Source organism: Musa acuminata, chromosome BXJ1-8 (assembly GCF_036884655.1).
Source record: "Musa acuminata AAA Group cultivar baxijiao chromosome BXJ1-8, Cavendish_Baxijiao_AAA, whole genome shotgun sequence".
Taxonomy (NCBI): domain Eukaryota; kingdom Viridiplantae; phylum Streptophyta; class Magnoliopsida; order Zingiberales; family Musaceae; genus Musa; species Musa acuminata.
The window spans coordinates 1,084,155-1,107,273 of record NC_088334.1 but is presented as its reverse complement, the minus strand read 5'-3'; the positions used below and the strand labels follow the sequence as shown (position 1 = coordinate 1,107,273).

Here is a 23,119-nt window from a genome sequence, read left to right as displayed (position 1 = left end):
GAAGAACCTCTATAAACATGAAGATATTAAAATCAGACCGACAAGAACAGAGAGCACTGAGTTCTGGACCAACAATTCTGGTGCTTGAGTTGTTCTTTGATTGATCTGCTAAGACTTAATAAAAAGACAAAAACAATGGCCCGATACATAAACGACAAAATCAATATACATAAACAGCATACTATGGATTCAGTTTCCACCAGGTCCACATGACAAAAATGTAGGAACCACATCAGCTATGGATGCCAATAGACCAATCGATTTTGGGATTCTTTTCACCTGTTTGAATACAATGAAGCATCTAGATATCAAAAGAAACATTGCAAAATCTTAGGAAGGCTGAAAAAGTAAAAGAAAATACAAATAAAAAAAAAACCAAAAGCGACATGCTTTGAGACTTGGTTATATTATCCACTTCAGATCTGAAAACAATGACCTTCAATTGAGGCATATGTCCAGCAGGGAACCCCAGATGAATGTCGGTGATAGAATAAAAGATTTAGAAACAGTTCTTTTGACTATTTAATTTGTCTTTGTACAGTTTTGGGGCCACAAGCAAAATTGTAATATCAACAAAAATCTACAAAACCCACCTGTTGCTCTGGGCTAATATCATCTGATGCATGCAAATGCTAATTCCTCTGATTCAAATATGGCCAAGGAAGATCCAAATACCCAACCCATCACCGGATGATATTGTCCTTATCCTGAAGAGGTACACCTATCCATCTAATGGGACTGGAGCCATGAACCTTGAAGATGCGAGAACCACAAGCCATAAACTAAAACAAGATCCACCTACATCACCCATATCACATTCTTCATACAGCAATCATGTATCTTCATAGTGCTTGATGTGCGTGTCTGAAGAAACTGAAGGTGTCTGAATATTCAGACAAACATACACCTACCTAGTTCACCATAGTATGCCACGCCATGGCGCATAAATTAACCTCATCAAAATTTAGTCAACAGGCATACCATAGTAACCAGAGCTGAAAACCATCAGTCAATTTCTCCTTCCTCAGCATCATTGGCAGTAGCACTATTTGGCTCAACTTCTTCGTCCTCTTCATCATCGGCCTTCATGTATAAACCAAGCTGTTCCAAAGGGTTGCTTCCCCCAAGTTGAAAGCCACTGATGCCCTCTGGTGAGTGATCCGGGCTTGTCTCACCAACTGAACTAGGTAAGTGTTCACCTGGAGCAGTTCTAAGTATTTCCAGATCTTTAAGAAATACACTGCTTTCATTTATCTCCACGGTTTTCTCCATCTGTGTATCACACGAGGTAAGAGCAACAAGCGAGCAAATGCCACATAGACTATGTATGCCGAAAACAATACTTGCCTGTAGCAAGGCTTGACGTGCTGCTTCCCTTTCGAGTTCCCTTTTGCGCTTAGCTTCTGCTGCAGCTTGTGCTGCAGCTTCTGCTTCAACTAGACGTCGAGCCTCTTCAGCAGCTTTAGCTTCTGCTTGCAGCCTGGCTCTCTCTGAGGTCAAGGTAAGACAAAGTGTTAATGCATAACACACAAAAAATCATGATTCAGGCAGTCTATGAAAGTTGATGGTACCTTCTCTTTTCTGCCTTTCAAGCTCCTCCCTCTCACGTCGAAGCTTCTCTGGGTCTCTACTCTCACCCTAAAACTCAAAAAAAAAAAAAAAGGGAATTCATGTGACAAACACACCAATAGAGTAAAAAATATAACAATGCAACAAAGGCCAGGTTCTGTAACCAACCTGATCTAGAGTCTTCTCACGAGCTTTAAGAATTGTGTCAGCAAAGCGACTTTTCAGAATAGCTGCCCGATAGAGCTTTTCAGGGGAGAACTGCCTTTCAGATGGAGCATTGTCCCCTAGTTCCATGTCGAGAAGTTAAGGCAATTCATGCATATCATATCCATATGCTCAAACACCTTTCATTTCACATGCATTTTAAATTATTGCTTACCCTCCCTGTTTTGTTCTATCACAACAGATTCAGGTTTTGGATGCGCTACTTGTTCTTGTTGATTTGTACCCTCTGAAGTTCCTGCATGCAGCCAACACTACATACATTCAGGCAATAACTTAGGGCCCAGAGATAAGAACCATATCTAAATTTCCTGCTTTATGAGTATCTGTAAGCTTGAAAAATTATACTATAGAATAACTGTTGAAGACAGAAACAACTATAACTCACTGTTTCCATCACGTGGATTTGATAAATCACTTATTTCTTGGTCCAAAGCTTGCCCGGACAGAATACTTTTCTGAATGGACAAGAAGTAAATTAAGTTAGTAAGTAACAAAATGAATAAGGAAAAATTCTCAGTAAAACTTTAAATGATAATGGAGAAAATAACACAAAATAACCATGCTTTTAGTTTTGAGTTTTTGTACCACAAAGCAATGATGGATTTTAAATACCTTCATATCCTTCTTGGGACTAGTAACTTTATTGTCTGATTCACTTTCAGAGGAACTACCAGAATCTGAATCTGCAAAGAATCAAAAGCCTATAACAATACAGTATATTTGCAGGGAAAATATCTGGGCCTCTAACAAGAAGTTAGGTGGCATCAATACTTAGCAAGAAACACAGAATGAAACAACTTTTGCAGTACGGCGAATGATAAGATATCTAACAAGTAGATAGAAAAACAACTAACCTGTTATTGGAGTTACTAAATTCATGCATCTACTTTCTAACCTACCTGAGTTTGGGTAACCCTTACCTTCACTTGATTAACAAACAAGCAAACAGTAAAAGTTAAAAAAAAGACACAGCAGCCACCAAACCTAACAAATCTTGGTGAACCAGATTACCTGAAATGAACTTGCTGTGATATTTTCTGAAGAACCATATACCATATATTGCATTTATAGGCCAATTTTAACATGCAGACTTGCAGTGAACTAACACTGGCTGTAACATTGCCTTTCTGGTTTTCATTTGCGTATTTAAAATGAACTGTCATAATCCGTCTATGATGTCTCTCATACATGAAAAGTCAAAACTCCAAAATTATTCCAATGATTACTGTTGGTACAAGTGCACTGATAATATATTGGCCAGATCAGGGCCCATAATCAAACTCTTAGTTTCCAATATTATGAGAAGCTTATCTCTAGTCACAGGTTCTATTCTCGACAAGGCTTTAAAAAAATTCCTTTTATATCTGAATACTCATTATGAACAAAAAATCTTTGGTAATCAATGATGAGATATTAAAAACAATCTATGATACATATTATTTGTTATTTTTCTATACAAATAAAAATTTCCATATATCATATGATATATAAATTTGTTATTTTCTAATGCAGGTGCTTTTCTGGAGATCATCATACTAAGGTGCTAATCCCAAATGATATAAAGCATACAAACTCATCACAGCAATCAGGACACGATCATATGTCATGACTGAACAACACCTAAATAGGAACATCAAGCACACAAATGTATTCAGCAGTCACTACTGTGACTAGTATATAACATATTAAGTCCCAAATGAGAACTAGTATATAACATATTAACAAAAAATCAATTAACATTTAATTACTAAAGATGCTTTAAAATTATCCTAATCCTGCAGTCCTCCACATCACAACTGGAAACTACTAGATACCTGCCTATGAAAAAAGCAGGCATCTGAAAGTTTGGCAACCACCTACCTAGGCCTTGTGGGAACTTGGGCAGCCACTGGGCCCAAAACCACCACCCAAAAGACAAAGGGGAAAGCGGTAGCATCAACCGCACCATTGGAAAGAATCAAATCGGGAGATGATACAACTTATCGATCGCATTCAATAACCCACTCGACTAAGAGACATGGCAACGACATGGACAACAATGCCTCGACCGATGATGGTGGCGATGTCGGGGAGTCAATGGCCCCATCTTACACAATTTGAGGGTAGTGCATGAACCGAAGAACAGTCTTTTACACATGTCACCCAATATTCAAATCATGGAGCTAGACGAGGTAGTGGTCAAGTTTATACACATAAGGGGAAGGAGAAGGGGAAAGGGAATGTAATGGATGATTTTGAGCAAATGCAACAGAGCCTACACAACGTAGACACAGGGGGAAGCTCATCGTATTCACAGTCATCATATTATGGAGAATCTTACGACCAACAACAGTACGGTGATAGTTGATCATACTTCTCCAAGCAACAGTATGATAATCGATCTTATAATACGAAGTAGCAGATCAATGGTGAAAGTAGAATTCTGATATTCTCCATGCTCTGCATCAATATATGCCACAATCATCCTTACCTTAGGAGCCACCTCGGACACATGTGGTTCACGACGATCAAACTACGATCATCTCCACATTGATGCACTAATGACATACGGTATATCAATATATTATGTCATGGGATTATTTTTAAGATTGGGTCCAACAAATATTTTAAATTAATATACAAATACATGGGATCAAGGATCTCGATCCACCACCCGTGGAGTCATGTCGTTCTTTTTAGTGGTAGAATCAAGTATATCCATCGATTGATTAATTGATTCATTTGAATCATAAAGTTTAAGTTGTTTAGAAAATAATCTAATAATTCAAATCATTTTTTATGAATAATTCAATATTCACGAAAGGAAGGTCCAGAACGTACCGCAAAATTACTTCGCAAAGCCCAAAAAAGATATATCACTATTCTTTCCTAATTTAGATTATGTTTGCTAAAATTATACTAAATTTATATTTATTTTCAACTTAAAAACCCTAATCCATTTTTTTTTATTTTTTTTTAAAAAATTGGAGCCATTTTCAATAATTTTACCATACCATTGGTACACCCAGGTGTACCGATATATGGTATATCGGTACACCTCGATACGTACAATACCGATGATTGATTGGTTCACCGATACGAACATATAATTTTAAATATAAATTTTATTGTTATAATCAAATAATATCCTTTCATTTCTGCTCCTCCCCTCTTTTTCAAGTAATTCACTGAAGTTCAAAAACATAAAGAACAAAAGAAAATAATATGTTCTTTGACAAGAACTTTATCAAGTCTTTAGAAAGAAAAGACTTGAGTTGGCTCAATCAAAGGATTGCATACTTGTAAAACAAGAGAATTACAAGACCCAATAGCTGAAATTAAGTAACATAAAATATGACCTCTAAAGTAACAGAATGGGCTAAATATTGCATCGAAAAATGGCAAGTTCCATTGCGAATCTCAAGCATGACAATAAAAAGAAAGATAAAGGATACACATCTTAGGGAGCAGATCATGAATATAATAATCCATGAGTCTTGGAGTAAGTCACATGCAATTTGAGCACTCTAGATGATAGGTAGAAGGGTGACAACCATTTTCAAAAATAGCTATATCAGTGTGAGATCATAAATACACCAGTCAAATAAACTGAAACGTCAAAGAAGAAAACAAGTGATAAACAATTAAGTTTTATCTATTCTTTCAAATTCACCCTACACAGCTATGGACTCTTAACTTTTAACAAACTCAAAAGAATGATGTTAGTTATCTGTGCAACTGGAGAACAAAAGTTTGATAGGAGACCATAATTAAATTTATTTTGAGAAAAAGAACAAAAGTTTGATACATTTCATTAATATCTCATTCTTTGCTAAGCATAGTCAAGGGAATACAACGATGAAGGAAATCCAAACAGTCGATTGAGTAAGCTATCCCTAGAATTTAGAAGGTAGCAGAAACACATATAGGACCTTAAGTAACTCATCTTTGGTGTGAGTTACCTTTTAGGTAAGAAAACTGAACTTTGATAGATATTTAAGCAACTGAAATTTGGAATGAAGCATATAAGGACAGAGGGTGGTTTTGTGGAGACATCAACTAGTCCAAATCTCATGTAGACCACGATAAGAAGCTGTTTAGAATTTGGTAGGAACTTTTAGGCATTCAAATTTGAGAAAACAACATTCAGGTGTGAAACAAAAAGATTTTGTACAAATAGTACCTAGTAAAAAATACAAGACTGATAAGCCAGTACAAATACAAGAATACATGACTGCAGCACAAATCTAATCTCACAAGTGACACTAAAAAAAGGTGGAAACAATAGATGTCAGACTGTTAGGTAGGAACAAGACTATCCACGCTCTTAAGTCTTACCGATTATGAAACTTGGTATAAGATCAAAGAAAGAGATGAATAACAGCACAATGCATATTAGGATCTTTCACTGTGAAATTTCCAACTGAATGATGAGGCAAGCCTTCCAAGGCTGATTGTCCCTCTCATCCTTGCAGCCAGAAGTAATAAAGCATACGATAAGCTTGAATAGGCCTAAAATGGAGATTCTATTGATGGAATTGGTGTCATGGATGGTTAAGTTACTAAAGAAAAAAGTGGTGGGAAAGAGAGAAATGAGGAGAAAGAAAAGAAACAAACATTGTAACACCCTGATTACTCCCACATCGAAAGTGGACAAAACAAAATATTGACTTATAAGGGTTTAATGAGTGTACTACTATCAACTTTAGCTTAAGTATCTTGTACAGTGGTTTGACCCAAACAAAGTTAAGAGGTCAATTAGCCCATCAGGCCCGGAATGTGACAGACATGCCAACTTGAATCTTCTCTTTCGATCACTCTATTTATGTGCATTCCTCTTCGCCTAAGTGCTTCTTCCATTCTCCTGATTAGCTGCCTTTCCCTTGTCCATAAAAGATCCTTTTTACATGCACCATCTTAGCACATGAGTGAGAATATAAATTGGTTTCTATAACTTATTAATATTTAATTATCAAAATAAATCCACATGGCCCATGCATGTGTTTCTTAAGTGTGTACCACACATATAATCAAACAATCAGGCATATACGCATAAGTTTCTTTTATTAAGTGTCCAATAACAAATGAGAATAACTAATATATGGGTGTATTCTTCTATGGCGATATAATAATGAGAGTGTTTAACTCCCTACTAGCACTGAAGAAATAAAGCTTCCTTTTCGGTTCATTTTATTCTCTGTGATAGTCATATCTTATGTCACTGAATTTTTTTTTTCAGAACAGCACAATAGAGATCAAAGTATCACAGAACCCAAAGAGATCCAGCTATACTGGATTGAAATCAGCTGATATCCTTATGGAACAGGCAATCCACTTGCTCCCTATAAATTATTGCAAGGGTTTACTTGGAAATTATTGCAAGGGTTTACTTGGACTGACTAATCCCAACAGAAATCAAAATATACAAAGAAAGGGGAAAAAAAGGAAAAACATTTTAGAAAAATGAAATTTTATTTATCAATTTTAGAAAAATGAAATTTTACTCAATTGACTGAGTAAACCAAATCTGGAGTATCTTCTTTCTTTATCAATTTTATTTATTTTTAAATATTAAATGCTGATCTGGTGATGCTATTTATGTCCTCTAAGCTCCTTCCACAAACAAGTAAGAAGTTGAGATTCAAAAAGAAAGGGCATAGGGTGAGAGGTCCAAGAGACAATTTCCCAAAATACCATGAAAGTGTAAAAGCAACCATGGAATAGTATAACTTAGAAATGTCAACAAAGTGAAGCACAGCATGGCATGAAAATGTAAAGAATTCAAAATGCAAGACATGAACACCGCTGATTTTATGAATCAACATATCATGAGCATAGAACTTCTGATAAAAATAAAGACAAAAGGGAAATCAGAAGCAACACTAACCGCTGGATGATGAACCAGAATCACTACTTGAACTATTGGAACTACTACATTTTCCGCTTCTTAGCATAGCATCCTTTTCTATCACCACAGGAGGATAACTTGAAACAGGAGGATCATTGCCAACAATATCAACATCCTCCTCAGCTGGTTCATTGCCTGCCAAATTATGAAAGGCAATAAAAGAACCGTTAGATTAAACTTGTCTCAAGTATATAGCTCTTCATAGTCAAGCTAAAATGAGAATTTAACCTTTGCAAGCATGCATCGATGAATTGCTAAGTCCTGATTCATTTAAAATCTGCACATGCAAAAGAAAATGTGCAATCATAAATAAAAATAAATATGTTAGTACTTAACCATATAACAAGTCAATACAACAGAATACACACCTCAACTTCATAAGTCTCAGCTTTAGCTTGGACCCTTAATCGTTCCCCAAGACAATATTCTTCCAAAAGCTTCCTTAATTCAAATAGTAAATCATCACTCATTGCATCTAAATCAAGCTCTATCTCATCCTCGCTAGTATGGCTCACTGCATTGTTCCTTCTCAAAAAGTTAACCATATGTTCGGGCATGTCTCCTAGAGATGCTAGGCGCCTACTTAGGCTCTGTTTCTCCTCAATTGTCATTTTCGGCCTCACATCCTCTGGGAGGATAATATTATTGTCGTGAGGGGGAGATTTCCTCTTGTTTGGCCGCAGAACTGGCTTTGGAGTTTCTGCTTCTTTACTAGCAGCAGCATCAGCAGCAACCAATTTTTTTTCAATCGGCTTCCATCTTGTTTCAAAGAACTTACTCATAGTGTCTGCCATAATATGTACATCATTACCAGGTGGATTATAGGTCTTCGCGTTGGTGAAAGTAAGCCTGACATCAGAAACAAAATCCCATGGGCTGGAATAGCTACCTAATCCTATCCTAGTCTTGATGGTTCCCAAATCCATTGGATGTTTGATAACTTGAGAGTAATCTGGAATATTCAACTTCACTACATCAACAGGAGTGTTAAATACCCATCCATATTGATGGCTCATCAGGCGCTTGAGAAGTGTCTCACACTGTTTCATTAGAATAGAATATGGGTTGCTAATTATATTTGTATGTTGCACCTTCTTTGCCATCTCAAATTTTCCAGAGTTAACACACTTCAAATTTGAACCATTCTGGCCCAACGGATCCCCTTTTTTTACATACCCATCACTGGAGGATGAAAAAGCAACCCCATTAGTGCCTGTTGCATTGCTAGAGAGCATTTTCTTCTGAAACATTCGAACCTGCTCGAGTTCCCTTCTAAGTCTCACCTCCAAGTCTTTCTTCTCAGACCTGGACATCTTTGAAAGTGAAAATAGCTCAAATGGGATATCAAATTTGTCACATCTGTCCGCATTCAAGCTTATGCACTTCCTCTTAGGGGCAGAAGAATCCTCTGAGCCGGCACGACCACAGCTACCGAACCCTTCAGACTCACCCATAGTATCCCCTACATGATGGTAGTCCGGACCAAAGCCAGAAGGGTATCCTTTTGAGAACTTTTGTGCTTTCCCCATCACAGCATTTAAATAAATTCCAGTATTTGTCCTTCAGCACTTGAGACTAAAATAAAAGATCAAACTCAAAATTTCAATCTTGCTACAGTACCAATTCTCCCGGACGAACGAAATAGCCTTCATAAAGTAATTCATAAATAGGCGGACTTATTTGAATACTGGATTCAGAAAATAAACCATTCAAAATTCACATAATGATTATTTCTCACTAATGATAAAGGTATCTTATTTCGGACAAAACCATAGCTCAAGATCCATCAATGAGAGACTTCAATATAAAACTGTTTCTGGCAATATTGGATACTCAGTCCTGCATAGCTTAAACAAATCGATAACTGCCAGAATATTGGCAGCAAAAACCCTAGCTTCCACCGAATGGTCACGGCAACGATTCAAAAACCAAAATCTGATTGAAATCGAGGCAAGTCGACCCCCGCCCTGCCTCCAGGAAATCAAAACCCCAAGCCCTAGCCCTTCTGCAGGCCTCCGAGAACCGCAGCCAAGGAGAGCAGCCTAGAAGCTCGAAATGCCACAATAAATGAAACCGAAGCTCCGATGGCTCCACCTTCCTCAAAAACCCTAGATCGAATACCGCGAAACCCGGGGAAAGATGTCGGAGGCGGCGGGGGGACGAGAGAAATGAACGCGAAAAATGCTTCCAGGAACCGACACGAAGCCTGGATCTCGAGCTGGCGCCGCGCCTCCCGTCGCCTCGATGGAACCCCGGAGAGCGCAAACCCCCTCTCTTCTCTTATCCGTCTCTCCCTCGCTCCCCTTCGCCGCCTTCTTCCCCTTCTTCGAGCCTCAAATGAAGAGCGGAGGAAGGAAACAACAACGCAAATGAAGCCCAACGACGGACGCGAAGACGGATCGCTTTCGAGAGCCGAAGTGGCGAAGGCGTGCCTTATCACCCTTTAATTTATAGATCTCGGATCACAATCTTGACCGTCACATTCTTGTCTGTACGCTCGATCGAACAGTTGAGATTAATTTTGTAGTTGCGATTTCAGAACGGCCGCTATCGGATCCGAAACGCCATCCGCCCCGACCCGACCCGACTGGTTCGGTAAGCTTCGTTTCCGGAGTTCGGATCCATGCCTGCACCGTACTTGGATTGCCATCTTATGAACTCACAATGTCAAGGCTTTCGAGTACGGATGCATGTAATAATGGCATAAAAGATATATGAATCACAAGTAAAACGTTATTTCGGTATGATTTGCTATTAAATATTTTATGTGACCAATTAAAGAGGAAAATGCAACCTATTTATTCTTTTTTTTAGTGGAGTTTTTCTGGAAACAATTGATTGAGCAAAATATAGCTTTTTCTTTTCACTTATACTCACAAAAAATGATTAGATGTCTTATGGATTGGTCTATTTTTTTTTAATCTCTCTGACCGATGATATTTATTAAAAATTTTGATATAAAGAGCTTTGGATTATTATATCTGAGTCATATGATCATAAATACTCAAGAAGAATTATTCTACATATATTTATTTTTTATTATAATATAGTAAGATTTAGCATAGGATAATTTTTTATGAAGCTTTGAGCTTGAGATCGTCAAAACATATATCATAAAATGCACATGGTAAAGGATTTTGAAATGGATATATATCTTCATCGTATCGTATGAATCTATAATCCCCTCGCTTGTAGAACAGAATATATGGAATTCATATAAGAGTAAGTATTTATCTTCGTCTTATGGATCCCTACCCACCACTGTAGAAGAATGTGTGTGAAACTCATCAAATGATAAATATTAATCTTTATTCTATAGATTCATACTCACTTTCTTCTATAATGGGAGCATGACGATTATCCTTATAAAAATATTATAAACATCATATTTTAGAGTTAATAAATAAATAAATAATTAATTAAGGGTTTATAGTCATCGTAAACCTTAAATGAGAAGGAAATCATTAAGGGTACAAGGCCCAACCCTATTTATTATTTTCTTTTCATTTCACTCCACTACTATTCTCCTTGGTCTTCAACTATCGCAATAGCAATATTACTATCATCACAACCTTAAATGAAATGTCTAAGTAACAACATCACTTATCGATTATCATCAATATAACCCTAGTCGACAACAATCAAATCATGATTAAAAAAATGAATTAGCATCCTTATTATTATCATTTGTCTTTCTTTGACTTTGCTCCATTTACCTTTTATTTTGCCCATGACATTATATCATTTACCTATTAAGATATATCAAAATGACATAACCTAATTATATTAGTAAGTCAATTCACCTCGAATACAATTTATTCATAGAAAATAAAAATATCTCATATTGGGACCCTCGTAATTTTATATACTAATCTCAAATTAAAGTCATATAAGAAACCTTAGAACCATAAGAGATTTATAAAAAAACTATTTATAAAATTAAATATTAATTTATAATTTAGGTCACTAAAAAATAGTTGAAAAAAAAAACTATCTATAATTTGTAAAACTAAAATCGTAAGTATAATAGGGGAAGAATTGAGTTTTTTTTACCTTAACCTTCCATAGAATTAAAGTTTCCTAACTTTTACGAGAAAAAGTGAGAGAATGACTAAAGAAAAAGAAAAAAAAAATTATAGGTTATCATCATCCTAAAGTTGATGGGGCTAAAATGAGATACAGATGTCTAGGATGTTAGCTTGAGGTATAGGGTTCGATCTCATTAGACCTTATTTCATGTTATTATTATTATTATTATTATTATAAGATTGTACTAACTTCAATCGAATCTAATTTGATTTGACAAACATAATATTTTTTTCTAAACTATTATTCAATCTCACCTCTTTGATTAATATTTTTATTTAATTTTTAATTACTTCAACCATATTTAAATAGTTTATTATCCTCCGCATATATGATTAGACTCAAGCTTCCCTACTTTAATCTTATTTAAACCTTAAGATTCACTCGATGTTGATTAAAATTAAACAATCACTTTTAGTCACTATAGATATGTTTATTATCATAACTTAATCTCGTATTTAAATCCACTAGCACACTTAAGTTTGTTGTGCGAAAGAATTATGTTTTTTTATTATAGAATATACATAAAGTAGATACGAGCATATTTTGGAAGCATAAACTTTAATTTTAAAATTAAAAAAATATGAGCATATCGTTTATCGTATTTATAAAACATAGACATCACAAATCATATTACTAAATATGAATAATATATATTATTTTTATTTATGATATACGGATCATAATTCAATATGTGTAAGACTCGGATATTATATTTAAATATATTTAAAAAATTATTTCTTATTGCGTGTGAATGAGAGATTTCTTTTCTTTCAAGTGTATCAGAACATGGTGACTCCAAGTAAAATTCTTTTCTCCCTCTTATAATGATTTTATCATTACAAATATGAAAAGTAGGTATCTTCTTTCACTTTGATTGATTTTGTATTTTACTCTATTTTTATGTAGGCTTTAATTATTGTTGAACTCATATTTCTATCCTATTCGGGATTGAGAGGTTGATTAGATAATTCCTACAATAGAAAGGTGACAACTCGAGAGGGATAAATCTAATTTGTTGGGCCCACTGTTACATCATGTAAAGTTATCAAAGATATGCCTTACACACCAAAGGATCCTTCTTGCCTTGACAAGGATGGTTACATGTGATCTAAGCTGGTTGATGCCAAATATGATCTTGTTGACATTTGGGAATATCAATACTAATAGATCCTTCTTATTATTCTATTAAGAATGGTTCTGTCTGATCTAAGCTGGTTCATGTCATATATAGTAACATTCACATTTAAGAACATCAATACCAATCAATATAGTTGGATTTGGAAACTAATAATCCAAAAAGAGTGGATTGGAGTTTTGAGATGTATTATTGACATTTGGCTTGAAACTTAGAGAGAGGGTTTTAATACAGTCATTAGAAAATACTTATCTCCTTCATGAAAATTATGGTTAAATTTTCTATTACTTGCAAACCTACTTATGTTAAGCTTCTCAATATTAATGATCTCATGAACCTAATTGATAAGGTATATTTTCACTGCTTGAACACGTCACAACCGACACAGATGCCAAATCAGAACCCTACGTCACACGTCTCGTCCCGGGAGCTTGTACTAAGAAGATATACCATATGTCTCGTCTCAAGAGCTCGGGGCGGTGCCGTCTGACGTCGCTCTGCACGTCTCAGAATGGCGACCAGTTAGAAGGGCCGTCCCATCCCTCGGGGTCAGCAATGACGTCGAATCGACGCACCATCAACCCTCGCATCATAGTATAAAACCCCTAGCCAACCTCCAGCTAGGAGAGAGGCAGAAAACAAAAGCAATTCCTCTCGTTACTAACTTGCTCATCAGAAGGACCACAACCGGGGACCACTCGACGGAGACCATTTTTGCAGGAGGGTGACCATTTGTTGACAGCGAGGGACTCGGCACGAGAGTGCCAACCATCAGACAATGTGGAGTTGTTAATTGGCCCCGATCTCGACCAATGCAACAGCACTCCTTCTTGAGGGTCAGGCCACCTCATCATCCATATCACCCCGCAGTAGGCTCTCGATATCGTCCCGTAAACCTAGCTTTAGTGACTCATCGACCATGATAAATGGATCTAAATACACAAAAAAAAAAGGTTTCGCTACCGTGAGATATGCTTATGGGGGGGGGGGTGGTAAATGGGGTAGTTCATGAAAGTTGCTAGTAGGTCACCATTGGAATCTTCAACACTCTAATAAATTGGCTGTTATTGATGTGACAAATATCCACTTTGAAAATGAGGGTCAAATTGACTACATCAATCATATTTTTCTTAATTACTATTTTATTTGTCACAATTATTTCAAATTTTAGTACAGTCTTTACTGATGATATATAATATATAGTTGAGTCATATTAAACACGAGAATATCATGTTTTCTGAGGTCGATCCGAAAACTGCATATTGCATAACGGTTTCAGATCCAAAAGCAAAACCATCACACGAGTCGGATCCTACCGTACCGGATCCGTGTCATGTTCATTAGTTAGTCGGGTAATCGGACCCAGCGATGACTCGAGTTATCGGATTGACTCGAGTTATCAGTGCCGACTCCAAACCGGGTTGAGAATAGATCCGGCCCATTGACTTCTTTTCCACTCTCATCAGTCGTACCCAACATGCCATCCACTGACTTCTTTTCCACTCTATCAGTCGTACCGGACAGACACAGGTGAATAAGTCGGGTAAGAATTGATACAAGGTATGGATCGACCGATACGTGAGCTTCCAAAGAGGGCCCACACGTTTTCGCGGTCGGCGCCTACGGCGGCCTCTCCTCGCATCGACGCACAAGTCGTATTGCATAATAATAAGAATCGAACCTTTGCGTTTATCCTCTGGTTTTTACAACCTTTCGCCCTCGTCTCCGTCGGCGCCCGCGGAATCCTTGTTCGGTCTGTGTTCGAGGTCAGTTTCCGTGCTGGTCTCTCACTCCTCCTCCCCTCCTGAATTCTTGCTCGATTCCATCTCAGTCGGGCTCTTTGCCGCGATCGCTACGCGTCAGGTTCGTCGATTCTTGATGGAGTTCGCCTCTTGCTAATCGATTCGACGTCGAGTCAATCTTTCTCCACGTTATTCTTTGATCTTGAAAGATTTTTAAGGGGGTGGGGTTGGGAGTGGTGGTGGTTGTAATCGGCCTCGTTGGGTGAATTCTAGCGTTTCGCTCCTCTAGGTTTTGTCTTTGCTTTCCGCCCCTTTCTCGATTTTTAGGGTTTCTTTTGATTACCCGGCCCATCCCCCACTTTAGGCGGTTTCTCACGTTATGGCAGCCGGTGAACATGGTGGTCACCGAGATCGCGAGGTCCGGGCTCGGGAAGCAGATGTAGAAGCCTATAGGAGGAAGGATTATTATCGCGATCGTCTCCGTGATGGAGGTCGCGATAGGGACCGTGGCCGGGAGGCACGTGATAGGGTTAGTATTACACAAAGAGACATCAAGGTGAGAGGAGGGGCGAATGGCTCCTACCGCTCTCCCTTGTCGAGCAATTCGAGTGGTGGAAGCGGTCGTAGTCGAAAAATAAACCAACTTTCTGGGAGAGACGTCGACCGCGAGACTGGGGAGTTGTCCAGTGGGAGTGGATCGGATGATGCTGAAGCACCTGTTTCAAAGATCAGAGAGAATGATTCTCAGGAGAATGGTGATTATTCTGCGTCTATTGGGAAGAGGAAATTCTCTCCAATCATTTGGGACAGGGCTGACAATAAGCAACCCACTGTGGCTACTTCCAGTGGTAAGAGTAACAAGCTTGAACATGTTGCCCTGCCTCCACCGCCTCCATTGCCTCAGGGCTTTGTACCGCCACATTCCATTGAGGTTGTTCGACCAGCCATAGGGCACGCATTGCCCTTAGATGTAGATGTCTCTGTAGATCCTCCTCAGGAACAGTTGGCAAATAATGAACAGAAAGGCTGGTCGTTAGATGAGTATGAAGAGGAACTTGCACCAGCTCGGAGTATTTCTTTCTCCAGATGGGCAGATGGAAACAGTGCGCTTGATGATGAAGAGGATGAATTGATGAAGGATGATCTTACGCTTAAAAAGAGAAAAATCGCACCTTTGTCTGATTCAGTAGGGAAACAGTTGCAAAAGAAAACGCCAACTCCTGAGCTAGGTGAGGTTATTGTGAGAGAAAATTCTAGGGTATATCCGTCCATGCTATCTGATTCAGAAGGAGAGAATGGAAATGATGACCGGGGGATTTACTTTGAAAGAAATGATCATATGAATGTTGACAGCAATGCATCTAATGCAGACACTGGTGATCAATCATCTGATACTGACTCTGAAACTGATGTTGATAGAGCCAAGACGCAGGTACCATCACAACCACCTCAAAGATGTATGAACATGCTGCAAGGTTGTAGAAGTGTTGATGAGTTTGAGAGGCTTAATAAAATAGATGAAGGCACTTATGGTGTTGTGTACAGAGCAAAGGACAAAAAAACTGGGGAGATAGTGGCATTGAAAAAAGTGAAAATGGAAAAGGAGAGGGAGGGTTTTCCACTGACCTCACTTAGAGAGATAAATATTTTGTTATCTTTTCATCATCCTTCAATTGTGGATGTTAAGGAGGTTGTTGTTGGTAGCAGCCTTGACAGTATTTTTATGGTTATGGAATATATGGAACATGACTTAAAAGGGCTGATGGAGACTATGAAGCAGCCGTTTAGTCAGAGTGAGGTAAAATGTTTGATGTTGCAGCTGTTTTCAGGTGTCAAGTACCTTCATGATAATTGGGTCCTTCATAGGTACTTCCAGATTTTGCAACTTTAGCATTTATTGCCTCTATTTCTTCCTTTGTATTTCTGTTTGCTGAATGGCTTCTCTTCCCTCTAGGGATTTGAAGACATCAAATATCCTTTTAAACAATCGTGGAGAATTGAAGATATGTGATTTTGGTTTGTCTCGCCAGTACGGCAGCCCACTGAAACCTTACACTCACTTGGTGGTGACATTATGGTACAGGTATATGGTCATGATCTGTATTTTTACTTTTTTTTCTTCTTCTGCTTCTTGTTTCATGGGATGGTGGCGAGTGTTTAATTTCGTAATATTTGTCAATACGTTAATTTTATGGCATAGTCAACCACAATTGCTTCTATATTGAATTAGTTTGATCACTTCAGGCTTACTTTGCTTTTTGTTATGATAGAGCCCCAGAACTTCTTTTAGGAGCAAAGGAGTATTCAACAGCTGTTGACATGTGGTCCTTAGGATGCATAATGGCTGAACTTCTAGCAAAAGAACCATTATTCAGCGGAAAAACTGAGTTTGATCAACTTGACAAGGTATTTTTCTCTAATACAACCATTCTCATTCAGCACACTTTGACATATGGTTGTATATCTCTTTTAATGTAACCAGCTTTCCTGCAGATATTCAAGACACTTGGTACCCCGAACGAGAAGATTTGGCCTGGGTTTGCCAAATTACCTGGCGTTAAAGTTAATTTTGTCAAGCAGCCGTAAGTCCCAAGTGTAGGCTTCTGCAATTTGTTTTTGATTATTGCATGCATTTATAATTTATAGTGGTTATTTGTCCTGTGATCTTATTAGCACAACCTTTCTCCAGGCCTCGAGCTCTGGATGATCATGCCTAAGCTTTGATGGCACTAGCACTTAGGTGAAGCAGTTTTTATGTTCTTCGGTCATCAGTAATTTTTTTCTTTCTTCTTATAGGTATAATAGACTACGAGAAAAGTTTCCTCCCACTTCTTTTTCTGGATGTCCAACCCTGTCTGAAGCTGGATTTGACTTACTAAACCAACTTCTGACTTATGACCCGGAGAAGGTAAATGTTGAAATAGTAAATCAAATTTCTTACCAGAGACAGTTCTGATATTGCTAGTTCTGTACTGATGAATGTTTGCTGGCTTATTTTGGACACAGAGAATAACAGCAGAAGCTGCCGTTAATCATCGTTGGTTCTGTGAGGTTCCATTGCCTAAATCTAAGGAATTTATGCCTACTTATCCTGCTCAGCATGCTCAAGACAGGTGCCTAAAGTTGTTCAATCAACAAACCTCAGCTAAACGTGGTCTTCCTCGCTTCCTCTTGCGTGTGACCCAATTTTGAATTGTCTCATTTCATTTTCAGGCGTCTACGAAGAGTAACGAAGAGCCCTGATCCACTTGCAGAGCAAAGGATGAAGGAATTGCAACAAGGGGAACTAGGTCTTCCTACCCTGTTTGGTTAGAGGACAAGTACAGAGCACTTACAGGGTCTCGGCTGTGAGTGCTGCCTGCTCATTTAGTCATCTATTCCTGATCACTAATTTCTTAGGTGATACATATATTGCTGGACGTTGCACAAGTTTGTTATGGCCAGACAGTGATTGACAATGTTGTTTAGCCAGCGCCACTGATCGTGTGGAGGGTGATAAAGGATTTTATTTTCCTTTTGGGACCCAAACAATATCTCTTGCGGGGCACTCTCTTTTACTTCAGCAGCACAAACTATACAGTGCATCCTTCAAGGTGTGGGATATCAATTTTATCTCAGTTTGATCAATTCCCTCTGAGACTTGTATATGTAACATATTTCTTATTAGCACTTTGTAAATGTGCTCCTAAAGGCTGGATTTAATACCAAGAATTAACTGAATGTTGCCTATGCTTTTGTGTAATCACATTTGATTGTTCATACTGTGTTTGCAAGAGTTGACTGGTCGGTGCGATGGGACATGCTGCTTCCAGTGTCAAAGGAAGTGATCATAACTTTCTTGTGAGAAGGTAATTCATACTGTGATGCTCTTTAAGGCTAGCAAGAGAATGAGTTTTGCATGTTCTGACAAGTTCATCGGTATAATTGTGTTTGCAAGAATTTTAAAAAGATCTAACCTACATATTCTTATGATTTGATACATAGTACAAACAGTAAAATTTTCTATTCTGCTGCACTGATGCTCTTGTTTGTACTTTGCTTCTTTGCCTCCTTTTGAATTCATTAAAGTTCGAATCACTACAGGGAACAAATTGCAGTGTTCTGAACTGGATAATTATGCATTAATTTTGAGGATCGTACATGCTCCAGGATATGATTTTAAAAGATCTTTAATTTGTTTGAATTTTATCATGGAAATTGGTTGTGTGTTTGCATTGTGATATTGAATTAGAGACTTTACATATATAAATGCAAGTATTGCTTTTACATGTGGACATGCATTCGCTGGAAAGTCATAAAAAGAACACACAGGAATGTCTATGCATTTATATGCCATTACATACAGGGAGGTTTAGAAATTTTGATCAAGCTGCATATGAGTGGTGAATGATGATATAACATGGTTTGTGCTAAACAGAACATGTGGACAAAATACCTCAGCTTTTAATGGCTGGCAGTAGGAACTAACAAAGTTGCAAAAGAGGATTTGGCAAATTACAAGTTTTAAGTGAAAGAAAGGCATCATTAAAGGCAGTGAGTTCATAAAGAATGATAATCGGAGTTTCAAACCTGGGCTAGAAGAATGTGTTAAGCAAAATCTGTCGCCTTATGGATGGTGTTTGGTTTTATTGAATATATCTTCCAATGCAGACATATTCATGCATGTGTTTGAAAGATCACCAAGAAGCTCTATTGCTTTCCATGCTTCATCAGCTCAAGCAAGAGTCAAAATATTCAGCACAAAGTGCATCAAGACTGTATATCTGAACTACAATTGACTATGACATGAAATAGCCTGCCCTAAGGACAACCTTGGTCTAGGCTGTTCCATTTTTTTCTCGTCTTCCAAAGTTTGGCAACTGTATGTATATAGCTTTAATTTGTTTCCAATTCTGTGTCATATTGTTCAAATTGTTGACCTTCCATCTTTATCATCTTGTAAACTTGGTTCTGTATGCTTCATGTTAGGTACACCTCTTCAACAATATCTTTTCTGTGGATGACTTACAATTTCTATTCAACTCTTATTGTTTGGTATCTTGAACTTGATTTTGGTGAAATGCGCTTGTGAGGCCTTTATCATGTAATCCTTGTTTCTTGCTGAAGGGAGTTGCAATTTACAAAAGCTTCTCAGGAAATCAGACAAGTTTAGTTCCTTATCTGCATTTTCAGAATTGAGCGTGTTGACTTCATTGGAGGTACTGCTCACCTAGTCTGCATAATAACTCAAGCCTACATATCCACACATATTAAATGTACCTCTGCTCCTAAGATCTGTTTCATTAGATTTTGTTATTTATTTGCAATTTACTGCTGTAATGATTTTTCCTTGTAATGTTTCATTTTAGTCCATCTGTGTTTGGATGCTAGAAGATTCATACTATCTTAGTACATTAATTCTTGTTGGGAACGTCCTACTGCTTGGATCTGAATTCTCTGTTGTTGTTTGAAATTTGAATGTCTTACCGCTTATTTTTTAATCCAGCACTAGGTAAGAATTGTAAGATGAGATGCCAACATACAAATGGTCTAACAACAAACTTTGTTTGATAATGTTAACATTTGTTCTACTTTTGATAGTGATGCCCCAATACACCAAAGATTTGGAACTTCTAGTTCTAGGTTGTTGAGAGGTTGAGAAGACAAAGTGGTTTAAGCTTCGTATCTACCACCTCATCACTTCTAACTTGAGAAAGGCATGCCCTTTCTTTGTCAGCATCATGGTGTTTGCCAGTTTAAAATGACCAAGAGTTTTCCTTCAATTAAATATAATTGAGGGTTTTGGTTTTGTAGACCATACAAACGCTTTGAAGTCCAGAAAAAATTAGAATAATGTTGTACATGCCACAAGGTTTTAAATACTGGTTGGACCAGCATGTATTAATCTGTATTTACTACTTCGATCAAGGATTGCTGCTAGATTATATACTAGGTTTTTTAAAACTATTTTTTCAATGATGCAGGTTCATAAATCCTTGGTTTCCAGTACCATAACAGTTCAACAAGATATTGTACTGAGACTTCAAACCTTCTAGCCCTACCTTCACTTTAGGCCTAATATCTATAACAATTTTTTAATCATTCAATAATTTTCTTTTGAAACTTGGGTTTTCAATGTGATGCATACTTTATTCTTTTATCAGAACATAATTATCAATATTCATTTAATTGCTCCTTAATAATTTTTAATTGGAACTTTGTTTTGGATGTGACTAATCAATTTTCATAAATTTTCATTCAACTTGCATTTTTGCTATTTTCGAGTTAGGCTTTTGTGCTGATCAACAAACTAGTGAATCTCAATAATCATGGCTGAGATTTTATTCTCGACTTAATTAATTTTTAACTTTTGCTTCCTAAACTACATAATATCTTCTAGGACTGCATGTTGAGCGTATCAAGATTGGCTAGTGTTAATTTTATGATGTATGACATTATGAAAGTTTGTATAATTTTTCAGCAGGACTTGTATTGTGGATGTCATTGTTTTCCATGCCATATCTTATAGTTGAGCGTAGATTTAGGAACTAGATAGCTAATGCGGGTCGAGGAAAGAGGTAAACTGAATTTAGGCAACTTTATACTTGTTCTGAATTTACCTATGCAAAACTCCATTTGCTCGTAGGACATTCCTTGGAACTCATTGTTTCATGGAGACTATTGTATTATACATTTAGAGTTTTCAATTTTATCCTGTTCATGTTAAGTAGAACTTAAACCTAATGTGACAACTCTTCTAGAGTCTAGCAGTTGTAACCCTTGAGTAGAAGTTATGGTCTGCATTCATCAAATTAATGGTATTCTTTTCTTGTCTTCAATTCTTCATGTACCATACTCTAGGCTCAAACAACTTAATTGAAGTGGTGGATAGTTCACACTTATCAATCTAGATGAGCCTTCTGCTTTGTTGTTTGGAATTTCATCTTTTAAAGATTGCTTGATGCATCTGAGAAAAAAAATCTACAAACCTTTTAGATTTGTCTGTGATCACTTTGGGAGCTATAGGTCACCATAATATGATTATGAATTGCTGAGATCTTTAGACTGTTATTTATTCGTGCAAAGAGATATTTTTGGAAGAGATGTAGCATATATGTATATGTTTACTGTTGTTGTTGCTTGAGTTCATCACATTTGGGGCAAATGCAGGTGTTGGTTTTTGATCCCACTGTATCAGCAGTAAATTGATGTCTGTTTTTGTATGTAGGATTCACCAAGTCAATGGTGAGCACCATCCTTTCTCAAAAGTGAGCATTAGGATGGAAATACATAAGTTCTCCACTGCAGGAAGGATCCTACTGCATAACTCAGTCAACTGTTGAGTAATTTTTCTGACCTATATATTTAGTCTAATTATTGACTTTAATAGAAAAATGGCTTCATATATTATATTTTATGATCCTTTTAGTCACATTCATCTGTTGCAATTTCAGTACTTTCTGCAATCTGGAACAAGTGGTTTGTTGTCCACCTCATGTATATAATCTGGATATGACTAGGCAGTAAGCATTTGTTTTTTTCAGTGTCTCCTCTTTCCAATTGCATTCCTGCAGATATAAGCTACCTTTACATAGTGTTGTGGTGTCCACGAGGGTGATAAACTCTGTTAAGTGTAGACTGATGCATATGACCACAAGATATAGCTTTGGCCGTGACTATTGAATCTCAAGTCATCTGCCTAAGCAGTCTTGCCTGAAGCACCACCCTCTGTGAGGTACATCACTTTTTTTTCTTCTTTCCAGCTCTTCCCTACTAGGTCGGTTACCTTGCTTATTGAGTCATCTGATTATGTAAAGATCTATTATGGTTTCGTTTGCCTTGGATTTTCCTTTCTAGTTTTTCTTGTGATTCACAATCAATCTATTGATTCTGTTACACAGTGGGCAATGCCATGCTATTTATAATCTCGAGGATTTCAGATAACTTACAGTCTAACCTGTCTTGTTCACTTGCCTTTTTTCAGCTTATTAGGCCTCGGAGGTCTCCAGCTGATCATTTCCAGAAGATACTGGTGATATCAAAACATGTTAGAGAGAATAGGGGGACAGTGCTGAACATGATTTTTTTTTTCCTTGAGAGTTTCACATGTATTTTCTGTTGTCATGGATATTTAAAAGTGATTGCCCACGGTGTGTCATTTAATTTCCCAGAATGCTCTGACCAAAAACTAAATATCTAATGCTTGGTGAGTGAAGAATACTACATGTACAGTCGGCATGGGTATATGGCATGGGTAAATATCTAATGATAGGGTTATATTATCAGAGATGTTTTGGTAAATTTCCTGCTAGTAGTTTCGTGTCTGGCCTTTTCTGGCTTCTGATGAACATCTGTTGTCTCTTGGCGATTAATCTGTACGACACCATGACCTATGCATACTCTGATGCACTTATCCTATATAAATAGGCCAAGTAATTAATCGATTCGATGATTAATGAAGTTCTCGCATGTGTGGAAATAGTTCTCACTTAT

At 37.3% G+C, this 23,119-nt stretch overlaps 2 protein-coding genes across 9 annotated transcripts; one reads left to right on the top strand and one right to left on the bottom strand.

Annotated features, from left to right (window-relative positions):
* Nucleotides 1-488: 488 nt before the first annotated feature.
* On the bottom strand, nt 489-10,085 carry LOC135680504 (transcription factor GTE9-like). Its single transcript, XM_065194468.1, has 10 exons — nt 8,050-10,085; nt 7,910-7,958; nt 7,661-7,816; nt 2,407-2,477; nt 2,180-2,249; nt 1,949-2,029; nt 1,738-1,853; nt 1,572-1,638; nt 1,348-1,490; nt 489-1,272 (listed from the first exon to the last, which is right to left on the bottom strand). Exons 1-10 carry the CDS (start codon nt 9,208-9,210, stop codon nt 1,006-1,008), a joined length of 2,181 nt encoding a protein of 726 aa, XP_065050540.1. The 5' UTR covers nt 9,211-10,085; the 3' UTR covers nt 489-1,005.
* Nucleotides 10,086-14,575: 4,490 nt separating this feature from the next.
* LOC135582776 (cyclin-dependent kinase G-2-like) lies at nt 14,576-22,789 on the top strand. 8 transcript variants are annotated; one of them, XM_065194464.1, is made up of 11 exons: nt 14,579-16,513; nt 16,602-16,730; nt 16,918-17,053; nt 17,141-17,229; nt 17,444-17,555; nt 17,654-17,760; nt 17,861-17,994; nt 18,120-18,495; nt 19,754-19,845; nt 21,855-22,361; nt 22,611-22,789. In XM_065194464.1, exons 1-7 carry the CDS (start codon nt 15,027-15,029, stop codon nt 17,958-17,960), a joined length of 2,160 nt encoding a protein of 719 aa, XP_065050536.1. In that variant the 5' UTR covers nt 14,579-15,026; the 3' UTR covers nt 17,961-17,994; nt 18,120-18,495; nt 19,754-19,845; nt 21,855-22,361; nt 22,611-22,789. The 8 variants fall into 8 exon arrangements, with proteins under 8 accessions (XP_065050537.1, XP_065050538.1, XP_065050539.1 ...); XM_065194463.1 differs by having other exon boundaries at nt 18,116-18,495; XM_065194462.1 differs by having other exon boundaries at nt 17,861-18,046.
* The last annotated feature ends 330 nt before the right edge of the window (nt 22,790-23,119 follow it).